Below are 15,515 nucleotides of genomic sequence, written 5' to 3' on the forward strand. Positions count from 1 at the left end.
CTGTGGAAGTTCTGTCATTGAGTATGTTTAAAGTAGAGATTGGTATTTAGAAATCTATCAATGAGATTAAGGGATATGGGGATAGTGTGGGGAAAAAGGCATTGAAATGGATGATCAGCCATGATCGTATTGAATGGCAGAGCAGGCTCGACAGGCTGAATGACCTACTGCTGTTCCTGTGTTCCTAAAACAGGTACACTATGACTTTTTATTCTTTTGCATAAAAGCACATTTAAATTTTGTGCTAAATGTGTTTAATTTTTAATTTGCCATTGAAAATTTGATGAAATCTCATAACAATTCAGGTTCTGCTTTATAATACAAAACTTTAAAAATGCATTCACGAAAACTAGTGCGTGTTTTTAAACCCTAAACAAATTAATATTATTTATGCTGATAATTTAGATTTAGCCTTTTAACCTATTTAAAATCTATTTCAGTACAAGGAATATTGACTAATCCATTGTATGGTTTCTTCTAAGGACCAAATTCTGAAAAAGATGGAATGCATCACACAGTAAATAAGACTAGGGGAATCATCACACTTTATAGGCATCAGCAAGCTGCTTTTGCTCTAACCAGTAGGCGGGGACCAACGCCTAAAGCACTCAAGGGTTCATCTGCAGACATTCCTCAGGGGAGTGCAGGGATTAGTTTGTGTGAGCATGATGAGGTAAGTACCTAATTACAGCAGAAATGTTATTACAGTTTAAACTAGTCAAGTATGTATTTGTTGCCTGATAAGATAATCATTTGCCCTGCTAGCATGCACTTGGATCTGTATTTATTAATTGATAGATAGTGAATAAGCTTCTCGACTACTATTTTTGCATTGCATGTCAGTGCTCTATACCATTGATGGCAGCTCCCATTGATGACTGTGATCGAGATTTTCCCCCCGTTGAAATTGAGTGGGTGGTAAAGTTTAATGCATTTATCCAGTGAGTCACTAAGCTTTATAAGATCAGAAAAGTCCTTGGTTCAATCTACAATTGTGCACTAAATTAATTTCAACTGGAGTAGCAGCACTACAATTGGCCAAGTTTAGAGTGGAAAAATCACCTTGCTTCTCTTGTGCTGTCATTTAAAATGTTAGTTTAATTTTATGGAATGAATAATTTTGAGTAAAAATAAAATTAGTATGTGGCGATTTTGTTTTCTCAATATTGAGGGACCAACTTTTAACTGTTTTGCAGACCCAGAAACCAAACTTAATTCAGAGAAGAGGAGCTGAATATGCACTTACTACTATAGGAAGACACTTTGGTGCTGAAATGGCTACAGCATTGCCTTATCTATGGGATTCAATGGTTGGACTGCTGAGAAGTCATGTAGATGTACAGAATTTCAGTATGTAGTTCATCCTGTATATTTTGCATTCTAATACAAATCTGTTTTTATATGAGAAATTGACTGATTTATATTTTTACAGATGGAAATGTGGTACTTGAAAAAGGAGATGTTGCTGCTCAGGAATTAGTAAACTCATTACAGGTACTCGAAATTACAGCAGCAGCAATGGGCTCTGATATCCATGCTCAGGTTTGTTAAAAGTTATTTATGCTGAAAGATAATGTAAACTGTTTTTTTTAATGTATTTACAAATAACTTATATCAAACTACCCTCAGTATATTCAAGTTTGTATGTTTAGAACTTAATTTTTGACAAAGATTGATTAAAGATGCATTTATGAAATAAATAATATACAAAGCACATTTGCTTGAAAAAGTAGCAGATGAGTTGCTTGTAGATCTGCTCGATAATTAATTCTTATGTTTCTTAATTTTGAAATTGATTTCCCATTGCCTAGATATGATTTTGGTACTGCAATACCTTTTACTTTTAAAGTAAATGCTTTTAAATTCTGAACTTAAAATATTGTGGACCAATTTAAACATTTTTTTTTTCCTTTTCAGCTATTGCAACATCTTCCACATCTTTGCACTTGTTTGAGACACCCATACACTGCAGTGAGGCACATGGCTGCTAGGTGTGTGGGTGTCATGAGCAAAATAGCTACAATGGAAACAATGAGCATTTTTCTGGAGAAAGTTCTTCCTTGGCTAGGAGCAATAGATGATAACACAAAGCAAGAAGGAGCAATTGAAGCATTGGCCTGTATCCTTAACAATTAAATAAGAATCCTGTATTATTGTAAAATGTACAGTACGTTCTTCCTTGATTATTCGGCTGTGCTTGCTGCCAATGCTGTGCATGGACAGTTGTATGCACGGCCACCATCTTTATAGGAGGGAATGTGCAGTAGGGTGCATGCACGGTAATACCCAGCCCTGAAATTGCAAATATTACAGCGCTGGCAGCAGAATCTCTCAGGGATCCCACAGTTTTCTTTATCCCCTTTGGTTTCCTTAACATTTATCTTGGGCAGAAGGTGGGCCCCACCGGCTCGGCGGCGGGCAGGCAGCCGAACTCTGCCGCCGAAACGGGCCCCGCCACCATTTTGACTGCCCGACAGGAAGCGCTATGCGCTTTCTGTGTTGGGGGGGGGAGGGATTCCCCAACTGTCAAAGTGACATGTTAATAAATATGACATAAAATTTATTAAAGATTTTTAAAACAGACATGAAACCTCATCCCGCCAGTGGATGAGATTTCATGTTTTTCTACTGCCCGCCGGGGCTCTCGGCCTGCCCGCTAGCCTTAAGGTTGGACGGGCAGGGCCTTTAATTGGGTTAATTGTCCTGTCAATGGCCTCAATTGGCCATTGACAGGTCGGCGGGCGGACAGCTGATTTCGCTGTCCACCCGCCTTCCTGAATATTTAAATGGGGCGGGATGACGTCGGGGGTTCCTCCCGACGTCATCCCGCGTCACTTTCCCCTCGGCGAGCGGGCCCCGCCCCCAAATCGCCAACAGAAAAATTCTGGCCCTTGTCTTTTTTCCCCATTCTTTTGGGAAGACACCTTTCTTCCAATAAACCCATCTTGTCAAAGTGGTATGGAAGGGATGGTGTGTAATTAAGCCTGTATTCCATCAGCTGCCTGCTCTGTGTGCTGTGCTGCAAACGGAATTCCGGCAGTCACTAGGTGGATCGGAAGCCTCCACTCCTGTCCCATCCCGATCCCCAGAAACTGCAGGGAGGCCATGCCCTGACTACCCACCCACCATGATGCTCAGAAACTGAGTGAACAGCTTCAGGGATCAGAAGCCTCCCAACCCTCCCATTCTGATTCCTGGATTCTGAAGTCTTCCCTGCGGGGAGGCTGTGCCACAACTGCCCATCTGTCACAGGGCTCAAACTGGGTGAAAGGCTTCCAATTGACACTATGTCTCCTGCAAATGACGATATAGGACTCTGCACTTGCGCGGCCAAGTGTGCGTGCACAGACTGGTATCGGTGGCCATCTTGCACGGCCATCTTGCGTTGGCAGGAGACGCAGCGTAATTATTCAGCCTCTACAAAGGGATCCTGTCTCTTTTATGATTAGCATCGTCATAGCCACAACAGCTTGTATTTGTATAGCGCCTTTACCATAATAAAGCATCCAAAGATGCTTCACAGGAGTCATACGGCAAAAATTAGACACTGAGCCACATAAGGTGATCTTAGGGAAGATGGCCAAAAGCTTAGTCAAAGAGATTGATCTTAAGGAATGCCTTAAAAGAAGAAAAAGAAGTAGAGAGTTGGAGATGGTTAGGGAGAAAATTCAAGAGCTTTAAAACCTAAGCAGCTGAAGGCATGGCCACCAAAGGTGGAGCAATTAAAATGAAGGATGCTCAAGTTATTACCATCATTAGATGAGTGCAAATTATCGCGGAGGGTTGCAGGGTTGGAGGAGGTTACAGCAAAAGGGAGGGGTGAGGCCACGGAGGGATTTGAAAACAAGGATGAGAATTTTAAAATCAAGGCGTTGCTTGACTGGGAGCCAATATAGGACACTGAACACAGGGATGATAGGTGAGCAGGACTTGGTGCGAGTTAAGACATGGGCTGAAGAGTTTGGGGTGACTCCAAGTATATGGAGGGCGGGAAATGTGGGATATCAGTCAAGCGTATGTTGAAATAGTCAAGTCTAGAGGTAACAAAGCATGGATGAGGATTTCAGCATGCGATGAGCTGAGACAGGGACGAAGTTGGGCAATGTTATGGACGTAGAATTAGGCGATCTTAGTGATGGCATAGATAAGTGGTTGAAAGTGCATATTTGGGTCAAATTTGACACAAAGGTTGCAAACAATTTTGTTTACTCTCGGATGCCAGGGAGAGGGATGGAGTTCGTAGCTACAGAATGGAGTTTTGAGCAGGACATTGGCTTCAGGCTGTCTAATAATTGGAGGAAATTTCTGCTCATATGGTACTGGATGATGGATAAACAGTTTGATAAATTAGCAACGGCTGAGGAGTCAAGAGAGGTGGATTGTGAGATAGAGCTGGATATCATCAGCATACATGTGAAAACTAATGCTGTGCTTTCAGATGATGTCACCAAGGGGCAGCATGTAGAAGAGAAATAGGAGGTGACCAAGGATAGATTCTTGGAGGACCCCCAGGATACCTGGAAGTGTATGTACCCATATGTTTATTGATGGCAGGACGAGTTGAGAAGGCGAGTTTTTTTTGTTAAATGAGATCCTTGGTTTTATTAATGGAGGAATTGAGTACAAAAGTAAGGAAGCTATGCTAAACCTCTAGAAACACTGGTTAGGACTCTGCTGGAGTATTATGTTTAATTCTGGGCACCCCATTATAGGAAGGATGCCGATGTCTTAGACAGGGTTGCAGAAGGAATTCACTGGAATGGTACCAGGGAAGAGGGATTTCAGTCATGTGGGGAGACTGGAGAAGCCAAAGTTGTTCTCTTTCAAGTAGAGATTATCAAGAGAAGATTTGAGAGAGGTGTTTGAAATATAGGATAAATAGTGCAGAAAGCAATTACATTTTCCTTTGTTTTCTGCTTTGTAAGTAAAACTTTGAGCATCATTTTCACATTGTAAGCAATGACAACCCAGACCTGCTAAAAAAGCAACATTTCTTTTGTGCCCTTTGCAGCATAAATTTAAGTACTGGCGTATCAAAACATCAAGTTGTTAGGATGAACATGAAATTCATGTTAAGCAGTTGCCACCTAGAGGGGAGGAAATCTTTTAGAAGATTTTACTAGGTATGTCCAAAATTCATAATAATGGCTTACATTAAAAATGAGTGTTTTCTGCAGGTCTCCTATTGTGGGTGTCAGAACCTATTTTGACTATCCATGCAGATATTGTATTTAAAAAAAAAATTCTTGAAGTCGACTTTTTAAAAAAAAAAAATTAACCTGATGCTTTAGGTGATGAAGAAAAAAACTTCCTTAACAACAATTTACAGGTATAATGGAGCAACTTGATGTAGATATCATTCCGTACATAGTCCTGCTAGTGGTACCTGTGCTGGGCAGGATGAGTGACCAAACAGATAGTGTCCGGTTTATGGCTACCCAGTGCTTTGCAACATTGATTAGGTTAATGCCACTTGAGGTAAGTTTTGAAAAGTTTTATTTTTGGCAGGTGCCAATACAAATTGCACGCAGCAAAGAGTAAAGGTGATCCCTTGGTGCAGTGTAGTCCATCTGTCCAGTGAATCTTGTTACCTAAAATAATTTAAGCTGTCCATTTGTAATTAATTTAAACAATTTTCTTTAAATTCAAATGAATTTATTTTGAGTTACGGTATATTACACAACATGCTTAGCGATTAAGCTATGCATGTGTGACATTTTACAAATGGGAGAAACAGAACTCTGAAAAAGAACTTCTGGAACGATACATCAGGAATATCAGCTTCTGTAAAGAGAAAGGGAGTTTTAAGTTTTGGGTGTAAGTGCATGCCTTTTTACAAGTGCAAACTGAGCCACTGTGCTTTTAATTCTTTCATAGGGCGTGGGCATCGCTGGCTAGGCAAGTATTTTTACTGCCCGCACTTAACTGCCCTTGAGAAGGTAGTGGTGAGCCACCTTCTTGAACCATTGCAGTCCATGTGGTGTAGGTACATCCACAGTGGTGTTAGGGAGGGAGCTCCAGGATTTTGACACAGCGACAGTGAAGGAACAGTGGTATATCTCCAAGTCAGGATAATGCGTGACTTGAAGGAGAACTTGTGAGTGTTGGTGGTGTTCCCATGCATCTGCTGCCCCTGCCTTTCTAGGTGGTAGAGGTCGTGGGTTTAGAAGGTGCTGTCGAAGGAACCTTGGTGAGTTGCTACAGTGCATCTTGTAGATGGTGCATACTGCTGCCACTGTTTGTCAGAGGTGGATGGCATGCCAATCAGGCAGGCTGCTTTGTCCTGAATGGGTTGAGCTTCTTGAGTGTTGTTGGAGCTGCACTCATCTGGGCAAGTGGAGAGTCAGGTGAGTTACTCTCTGCAGAGTTCCCAGCCTCTGACTTGCTCTCGGGGCCACATGATATAGCTAGTCCAGTTCAGTTTCTGGTCAATGCTAAGCCCCCCAGGATGTTGATAGTGGGGGATTCAGCGATGGTAATGCTATTGAGTGTTAAGAAGAGATGGTTGGATCCTCTCTTGTTGGAAATGGTCATTGTCCGGCACTTGTGTGGTGCGAATGTTACTTGCCATTTGTCAGCCCAAGCCTGAATGTTGTCCAGGTCTTGCTGCATATGGGCATGGACTGTTTCAGTATCTGAGGAGTCACTAATGTTGCTGAACATTGCGCAATCATCAGCAAACATCCCCACTTCTGACCTTATGATGGACGGAAGGTCATTGATGAAGCAGCTGAAGATGGCTGGGCCTAGGACACTACCCTGAGGAACTCCTGCAGTGATGTTCTGGGATTGAGATGATTGACCTCCAACAACCACAACCATCTTCCTTTGTGCGAGGTATGACCCGAACCAGTGAAGAGTTCCCCCCCATCCCCGGTCACCATTGACTCCAGTTTTGCTAGGGCTCCTTGATGCCACACTCATCAAATGCTGCCTTGAAGTCAAGGGCAGTCACTCTCACCTCACCTTAGGAATTCAGCTCTTTTGTCCATGTTTGAACCAAGGCTGTAATGGGGTCAGGAGCGGAGTGACCCTGGCAGAACCTAAACTGAGCAAAATTGAGCAGATGATTTCTGAATGTGTCGCTTGATAGCACTGTTGATGACCCATTCCATCATTTTGCTGGTCATTGAGAGTCCTGGCTGGGTTGGATTTGTCCTGCTCTTTGTGAACGGGACATGCCTGGGCAGTTTTCCACATTGCTGGGTAGATGCCAGTGTTGTACCTGTACTGGAACAGCTTGGCTAAGGACACAGCTATTTCTGGAGCACAAGTCTTCAGTACTATTACTGGAATGTTGTTAGCCCCATAGCATATGAGTATACGAATTAGGAGTAGGAGTAAGCCACCCAGCCCCTTTTGCCTGCTCCACCATTCAATAAGGTCATGGCTGATCTGATTGTAAACTCAACCCCACGTTCCTGCCTACCCCCAATATACTCCCAATTTCACCCCCTGGTTAATCATGAATCTATCTAGCTCTGCCTTAAAAATATTCAAAGACTTTGCTTCCATTGCCTTTTGAGGAAGAGAGTCCCAAAGACTCATGACACTGAGAGAATAAATTCCCCCTCATCTCTGTCTTGAACAGCGACCCCTTATTTTTAAACAGCGGTCACTAGTTCTAGATTCTCCCACAAGAGGAAACACCCTCTCCACGTCCACCCTGTCAAGACTCCTCAGGATCTTAAATGTTTCAATCAAGTCACCTCCTACTCTGCTAAACTCCAGTGGATACAAGCCTAACCTGTCCAAACTTCCCTCATAAGACAACGCGCCCATTCCTGGTATTAGTCTAGTAAGCCTTCTCTGAACTGCTTCTAACGCGTTTACATCTTTCCTTAAATAAGGAGACCAGTACTGTATACAATACTCCAGATGTGGTTTCACCAGTGCCCTGTACAACTGAAGCATAGCCTCCCTACTTTTGTAATCAATTCCCCTGACATTCTGTTAGCTTTCCTAGTTACTTGCTGTACCTGCATACTAGCCTTTTGTGATTCATGCACTAGGACACCCAGATCCCTCTGAATCTCAGAGCTCTGTAATCTCTCACCATTTAGATAATCTTCTTTTTTATTCTTCCTGCCAAAATGGACAATTTCACATTTGCCCACATTATACTCCATTTGCCAAACCTTTTCCCACTCACTTAACCTTTCTATGTCCCTTTGTAGCCTCATGTCCTGTTCACAGTTTACTTTCCTACTCATCTTTGTGTCATCAGCAAAGTTAGCAACCACTCCTTTGGTCCCTTCATCCAAGTCATTTATATAAATTGTAAAAAAAAAATTGAGGCCCCAGCACTGATCCCTGTGGCACACCACCCGTCACATCCTGCCAACCAGAAAAAGACCCATTTATGTCAACTCTCTGCTTCCTGTTAGCTAGCCAATCTTCTATCCATGCCAATATGTTAATCCTATACCATTAGATTTTACTTTCCACAGTAACCTTTGATGTGGCACTTTAGCAGATGCAATCTGGAAATCTGAGTACAGTACATCCACAGATTCCCCTTTATCCATAGCACATGTGACTCCTTCAAAGAACTCCAATAAGTTGATTAAACATGATTTCCTTTTCACAAAAACATGTTGACTCTGCCTGATTGCCTTGAATTTTTCTAAGTGCCCTACTATAACATCTTTAATAATAGCTTCTAACATTTTCCCTATGATAGATGTTAGGCTAACTGGTCTGTACTTTCCTGCTTTCTGTCTCCCTTTTTGAATAAAGGAGTTACATTTGCTATTTTGCAATCTAATGGAACCTTCCCCGAATCTAGGGAGTTTTAAAACCAATGCATCAACGATCACACTAACCACTTCTTTCAAGACCTTAGGGTGAAGTCCTTTGCAGTATCCAGTGCCTTTAGCCATTTCTTGATATCACATGGAGTAAATCAAATTGGCTGAAAAATGTCTGGTTGGGGACCTCAGGAGGAGGCCGAGATAAATCACCCACTCAACACTTCTGGCTAAAGATTGTTGCAAATGCTTCAGTGCTCCCCCATCATTGAGAATGAGGATATTTGTGGAGCCTGCTCCTCCAGTTAGTTGGTTTAACTGACCTCCACCATTCACGACTGGATGTGGCAAGACTGCAGAGCTTAGATCTGATCCATTGGATCTGTGGGATCGCTTGGCTTTGTCTATCACTTGCTGCTTTTCACTGCTTGGAATGCAAGTAGTCATGTGTTGTAGCTTCACCAGGTCCACAGCTGGGGTGGTTGGTTGAACATGGTTTGCAGAGTTTACTTTTTTTTTAAAGAAGTACCTACCTTGTCACAGATTGTTTTTGTAGTAGCAATCAGGCTTCCAAGATCTATCCATTAGGCCATGGCCACTATTAGAAATAAATGCAAGAATTTAAAAAGATCTTGCAGCTGTTAATATTCAGTCCAAGCTCCACAGCAGCAATTGCTGCCTTGGAGCTCGCAACCCAAAATTCTCGTCTCCTGTCCCTGCTGGGGTTTGTGACTCACAGTTTGGGAAGCCCTGCATTATATCAAAAGCTTTTACTATTGTGAACAGGATTTGCTGTCTTTTTGAAGCATTATGTGCTTTGCCGTATCTGCAAGCACAAAGTATGAAAATTCAGATCTAGAGGTCTTAACGAGTTTCGGAAGTTGCAGGCCTGAATCTTCAATCAAGGCCAGGGTCTGGATTGGAGACAGACGGACCTGCAATTTGGTGCTGCAGGCCGTTGTGCCAGTTCTCTGCCATGGTCCCAATTTCGAACCATTTTTAAAGAGGTCAGGTTGGAACAGCTGCCTACCAGCAAGTAGCAGGTAGCCAATTATCTGGGAATTAATTAATTAACAGGCTTATTAAGACCCTGTTCCCATGCCTACTGAGATTTCCTGTTGACAATGCGGGCAACCATATCCAAGCCAACATGGCAGGAAACAATGGGGCCCATGATTGCTCACACAAGGGGACCCCATGCCCCCCCCGCCCCCCCACCCCGCACACCACCATCCCCCAGCATAATGGCCACAAGGCAGCCGTGTCTGTTTTAAAAGTCAAAATAACTTACTTGGCCTTCTCCTTCTCTGTCTCCATCTTCAGATTGCAGCTCCCACCTCAGCTATTGGGGCTGATGATTGGGGAGTACTGGAGGGCCTCCCATTAACCCTCCATCAGGAGCCCGCCACTGTCCCTCATTGGACACTCCCTGGCCTTTAATTGACTCCCCATTTCAAAATAGTGGTGGGCATGCCTATAACACACTGCAGGGTCAGGACTCTGAACTAACCCCGAATGAAAATTCAGCGCATGGAGTTAGAAATGATCTAAAATTAATTGAGCTCTTTAAGAGCTTTTCAGAACAAGTTGAAAGGATGCATTCAACTATTTCAGGCCATATTAAATCATGACACTAACTGGTATCAATAAAAATACCTTTATTTAAATTAATGGAATTTGAGTCAGTAACTACATTTTGTCACCAAACTTGCAATTTTGATTATCATATTAGGTAGCAGAGATGTGGTTGCAATTTACAGAACTCGCCTTATTTTTCAATATTCTCTAAATTATAGTGTAATCTTTCACTTTAATTTTCTCGTGTTTGCTCTGCTCTGAGTTAACATTTGCAAATACAAATGGCTACAATTTGAACCAAGAATTTGCTTTTCAAACACTTGTCAGCTGATGCTATTGAGGTTTTGCAATAAGGATTATCTTTTACTGAAGTAACATATAAAAAATATAAAAGCATAGAACAAAAATACCTGGAAAAACTCAGCGTGTCTGACAGCATCTGCGGAGAGGGATACAGTTGACGTTTCGAGTCCGTATGACCCTTCATCAGAACTAAGACATCTAGAAATGAGATGAAATATAAGCTGGTAGAAGGGGGTGGGACAGGAGAGCTCGATAGGGGGCCAGTGATAGGTGGAGACCAAGAAGAGACTGCCAAAGATGTCATGGACAAAAGGACAAAGGGGTGTTGACGGTGGTGATATTGTCTAAAGGATGTGCTAATGCACAATATATGCAAAAATATATCTGCAGTGACCAGAATTGAAAGGGGAAGGGGGAGGTAGAATGAATTGATGATCAAGCATCTTACATATACAACATGATATTTTGCAGTAAATTTAATTACATTTCCACTTCACTTCAGCTCTGAAGAAGGGGCATATAGGCTTGAAATGTTAACTTTGTTTTTCTCTCTCCACAGATGCTGTCAGACCTGCTGAGTTTTTCCAGCATTTTCTGTTTTTGTTTCATGATATTTTGCAGAATGGGGTAGACTTTAAATCATACAACGTGCAAGAATATGGAATAGAATATTTTTTCAATCTTAGACACCCAGTGCTAGTGCCACGTTCTCCAATTTCAGTCATAGTATGACTAGATTGAAAGTAAAATTCTGTTTGCGTTGAACCAACAAATATAAGTTAGCTATAACCCCAGTCTTGAGAGTACTACTTGATGTACCAATATGAATATTTCCATTTCTCACACCGGTCATTCTCATGGATCTCTTTTGCAAAATTGGTGGACCAGTTTTTTTACTTTGGGGTTATGCCCACTAGATACTGAGTTGGAACTGCTAAAACTCATTACATTCACAACCAGCAGAGATGCTGATCCATTGAGAGAGTGGTTTACACAGATTTCTTGGCAGTAACCATTTTCTAAAGTGTTTTGCAGCCTCGTAATGTTGCCCTTTCTAGAATGTTTTGTATAAAAGAGAATTAATCGTATTGCAACCCATTCTTTCCTACAAAACACCAGAATATCATTTGGAACATTTACTTATAGTATTTTGTTTGTGTGAAGACTATTTTCTTAAAGATTGCTTACAACATTCACTGTTACTTTTCAAATCAGTAGCTATAAGATGTCTATAAATGGCCCAAGGTAACTCATTCTGGGTTTTCGTGCCTTCCCACCTTATGAAGCCACCAATCATTGTATTACTCTGGCTGAGGAAAGTGGTGCAAACACCATCACAGTACCATGAGGACTCGCTCAAACTTTTAAGCCATATTGTAATTTGCATTATGCTAACCATATGAATTTTCTTCTATAAGGCAATTCCATAAAACATTATAGGTACAACAGAAAACATGCCTTTCATCCCAACCAGTCCATGGTGGTGTTTATGCTCTGCTTGCGCCTCATCCCATCCTTCTTGTCTGTATGACCCGCCAATCCTTTCTCCCTGATGGGCTTATGTAAATTCCTCTAAGCACCTATACTATTTGCCTCAACTACTCCCTGCGATAGTAAGTTCCACATTCTTGCCCTCTCTGCGTAAAGGAGTTCTTTTTTGATTTCTTATTTCTTGGTAGCTTGGAGGCTATATTGATGGCCTCTAGTTTTGCTCTTCCTCACAAGTGGAAACACACTCCTTCAAAATTATGAAAAATTTTGACAACCTCTTTTGGCCCCACCTCTGCCTTCACTTTTCAAGGGAAAAGGGACTCAGCCTGGTTCAATCCTTTCTGGATAGATGTAACCGCACAGTTATGATATCAGCCTTGTCAATCTTTTTTGTAACCTTTCAAGTGCCCCTATATCCTTTTTATAATAGGGCAACTGGAGCTGTACAAAGTACTTCAGATATGATGCAACCAAGATTAGATTTGAGTTTAACATAACTTCTCTCTATCTCCATTTTCCTAAAAATGCTTATTTTACGTTCATGAAATTTGCCTTTTGTTCTAGAGTTGGGAAGAGTAACGGAAGTGTCAAAAGTATTGAAATATGTGATGACCTTTAGGAATCTCAATTTGTGCACAGCAAGGTCCCACATCCAGCAATGAGATAATGATCTAGTGAGGTTGATTGAAGGATAAATATTAACCAGGACACCAGCAAGAACTTCTTTCAGTACTACTCTGAGGGATCAACCCAACAATATGTGCTATTGGGCAGGATTTTAAGGCCCTGTCGTGGCGGGATCCACCACAGGATATTCGGCGGCCCAGCCAAAAGTCCATTGACTTTCGATGGGACCGGACAATCCTGGCGGGGTGGGACTGGGAAATCCCACCCATTGTCTCTGGAATCCAAGTTCTTCTGACTCTGAAGCAAAAGTGATCCCACTGAACCGTGGTTGACAACTTGTTAGGATTGTTGCAGCTAACAGACATGAAGCTTCTATGTCATGAATTGATTGAGCTCTGATCCCAGAGATGAGAGTCAGAGTTTAACCCCGGGCACTGAATTTGCGCACAATTTGTTTCAAGATTCAACTCAGATAATTACAAGTTTAAATTCGTGGTTCCCCAAATGTATCATACATTACGCATAATGTACAAAGTAGAAATGCATTTGTATCATTTGTGCATTTTTAGTGTACGTGCTAATCTTTCCCATGACTTTTTATGGGTATTTACTGACCTTTTCTCGATGGGACTCTGAAGGAATGACATCTTTGCAACTTTAGTTCCATTATGGTATGCAAAATACTGATTCTAAACCACATTCAATTTTGTAGGCTGGCATTCCGGATCCTCCACATATGTCAGAAGAATTGATTAAACAGAAAGCAAGGGAGCGCCACTTTTTGGAACAGTTATTAGATGGGACAAAGTTGGAAAATTACAAAATTCCTGTTTCTATCAAAGCTGAACTTAGAAAATATCAGCAGGTAGGTAATCTCTATAATCATCAAATGATTATTCGTGAGAATGAAGTTCTTATGGGGTCGCTTTAAACAATTCACATAATATGTATTTCTAGAGGTAATGAAATTCTACAAACTTTGGATTTTGGGCTATGAACTTGTGTTATCTAATACCGTTTGAATGTTAAATTAGTAGAAATTATGAGCCAGAATATTTATTTGTATTTTATATAAATGTTTTGTCTTTGAAGGATGGTGTAAACTGGTTGGCATTTCTGAACAAATACAAGCTCCATGGTATACTGTGTGACGATATGGGACTGGGAAAAACTTTGCAATCTATATGCATTCTTGCAGGAGACCATTACCTCAGGTAATATTATGGAAATCATTCACTATATCTTTGGTAAAATCCTGTTGTTCACTTGATGAAAAACTAGTAGTGTGGTGACCAACTTCTGTATTTCCACAGGGCTCAGGAATATACAAAAACTCAGGCAGAACGCTGTTCACCTCTACCTTCTTTAGTTGTATGTCCTCCAACACTAACAGGCCATTGGATAGATGAAGTCGGGAAATTCTGTTCTAAAGAAATATTGCATCCATTGCACTATACAGGACCTCCCACTGAGAGGGCTAGGTAAGTTTTGAGTTTTTATGGTTCAAAACCTGAGCTGTAGTGATTATTAATCCATATAATGTCTTTGGAGTGACAAATTTGTTATCTATACAAAAATGCTAACCACAAATTTGCTATATTCCATTTAATTATGCATTCCAAATCCGATGTGAGCAAAGCAAAACTTATGATTTAGGTTTCATTCTGAGTTGAACACATGTTTGAATAAAGCAGTGGCAAGAACAATCTTCTGACACATTTCATCTTGCTTTAATTCACCACAACCGATGTTGAGAAGTTTTGCTGATTTCCTTATTCTGTATTTCTTCACCTTCTGATTTGCACGTGCATGATTTTTAAAAAAACATAGAGCTACCAGGATTGTAAGGGCGGAATTTTCCCAGAATTGCACTAATTGCGGTAGTGGGTGGGTAAAATGGAGTCCTACCCACCAACGAAAATGGCGGATTTTCACGCCGTATCTTCCTGAGCCCAGCTCATTATTTATGCATTCCCGGGAAACACGCCATTTCCATGGCAGATGGGCTCTCATTTCCCCGCTCGACATCACCTCGCTGTTGCATCATGCCGGCCGCCATCTTTACAGGCAGCCGCCAGCAAAGTACTCATCGCCACGAGCTCACCACTGGTGTCCGGGAGACATGGCCAGCAAAGGCAAAAAGACTGCAGCCCACCGCCTCAACAGTGGGTCCCTTGAGCAACTGCTGGATGCAGTGGAGGCCCAACGGGATTTGCTCTAACCCCGCTCTGGCCACAGGGTGGGTAGCAATGTCACCAACCCGGCCTGGGAGGCGGTGGCAGCGATGGCCAGCGCAAATGCCCTGCAGAAGAGGACAGCCACCCAAATGCCGCAAAAGGATGAATGATCTCCTCCATTCCGTCAGGGTAAGTCACTCTTTTCATCAGTCCCAACTCTCTCACTCTCAAAACCCATCATAAATCCAGAGGGCCCTCATTCACTGCCACTGCAAGGGACATCACCATTCACTCTTTCTCACACACACCGTCATTGTCCTCATCCGCCCATGGGACCACTCACCACCAACACAGGCCAGGCATACTTATCATCTGGCCCGGCAGGAGTCCTGATACACTCTCCCCATCTCTATCCATGCAGGACAAAATGGCTCACAACAGGAGGGAAAGGTCACAGACAGGTGGAGGGATGTCAGAAATCAAAGCTCTGACAGAATTCAAAAACAGAGCCATCCAGCTGGCCAGCGATGACCGGGACCGGTCCTGTGCTGGTGGTGAGGTTGGTGCTGCTCTACTAAATGAGGATCCA

General features: G+C 42.1%; 1 protein-coding gene across 3 annotated transcripts in view; it reads left to right on the forward strand.

The window, feature by feature from the left end:
• The window catches only part of btaf1 (BTAF1 RNA polymerase II, B-TFIID transcription factor-associated), a 115,986-nt gene that overhangs the window by 77,369 nt on the left and 23,102 nt on the right, over positions 1–15,515 (forward strand). For all 3 annotated transcript variants that reach the window (XM_078564934.1, XM_078564936.1, XM_078564935.1), the window contains exons 21-28: positions 483–673; positions 1,197–1,350; positions 1,433–1,542; positions 1,918–2,119; positions 5,330–5,478; positions 13,462–13,614; positions 13,842–13,963; positions 14,063–14,230. In XM_078564934.1, the coding sequence (XP_078421060.1) occupies positions 483–673; positions 1,197–1,350; positions 1,433–1,542; positions 1,918–2,119; positions 5,330–5,478; positions 13,462–13,614; positions 13,842–13,963; positions 14,063–14,230 (1,249 nt within the window). The remainder of the gene's footprint in view (positions 1–482; positions 674–1,196; positions 1,351–1,432; positions 1,543–1,917; positions 2,120–5,329; positions 5,479–13,461; positions 13,615–13,841; positions 13,964–14,062; positions 14,231–15,515) is intronic.

The sequence above is a fragment of the Cetorhinus maximus genome, chromosome 20, assembly GCF_964194155.1.
Source record: "Cetorhinus maximus chromosome 20, sCetMax3.hap1.1, whole genome shotgun sequence".
NCBI classification, from domain to species: domain Eukaryota; kingdom Metazoa; phylum Chordata; class Chondrichthyes; order Lamniformes; family Cetorhinidae; genus Cetorhinus; species Cetorhinus maximus.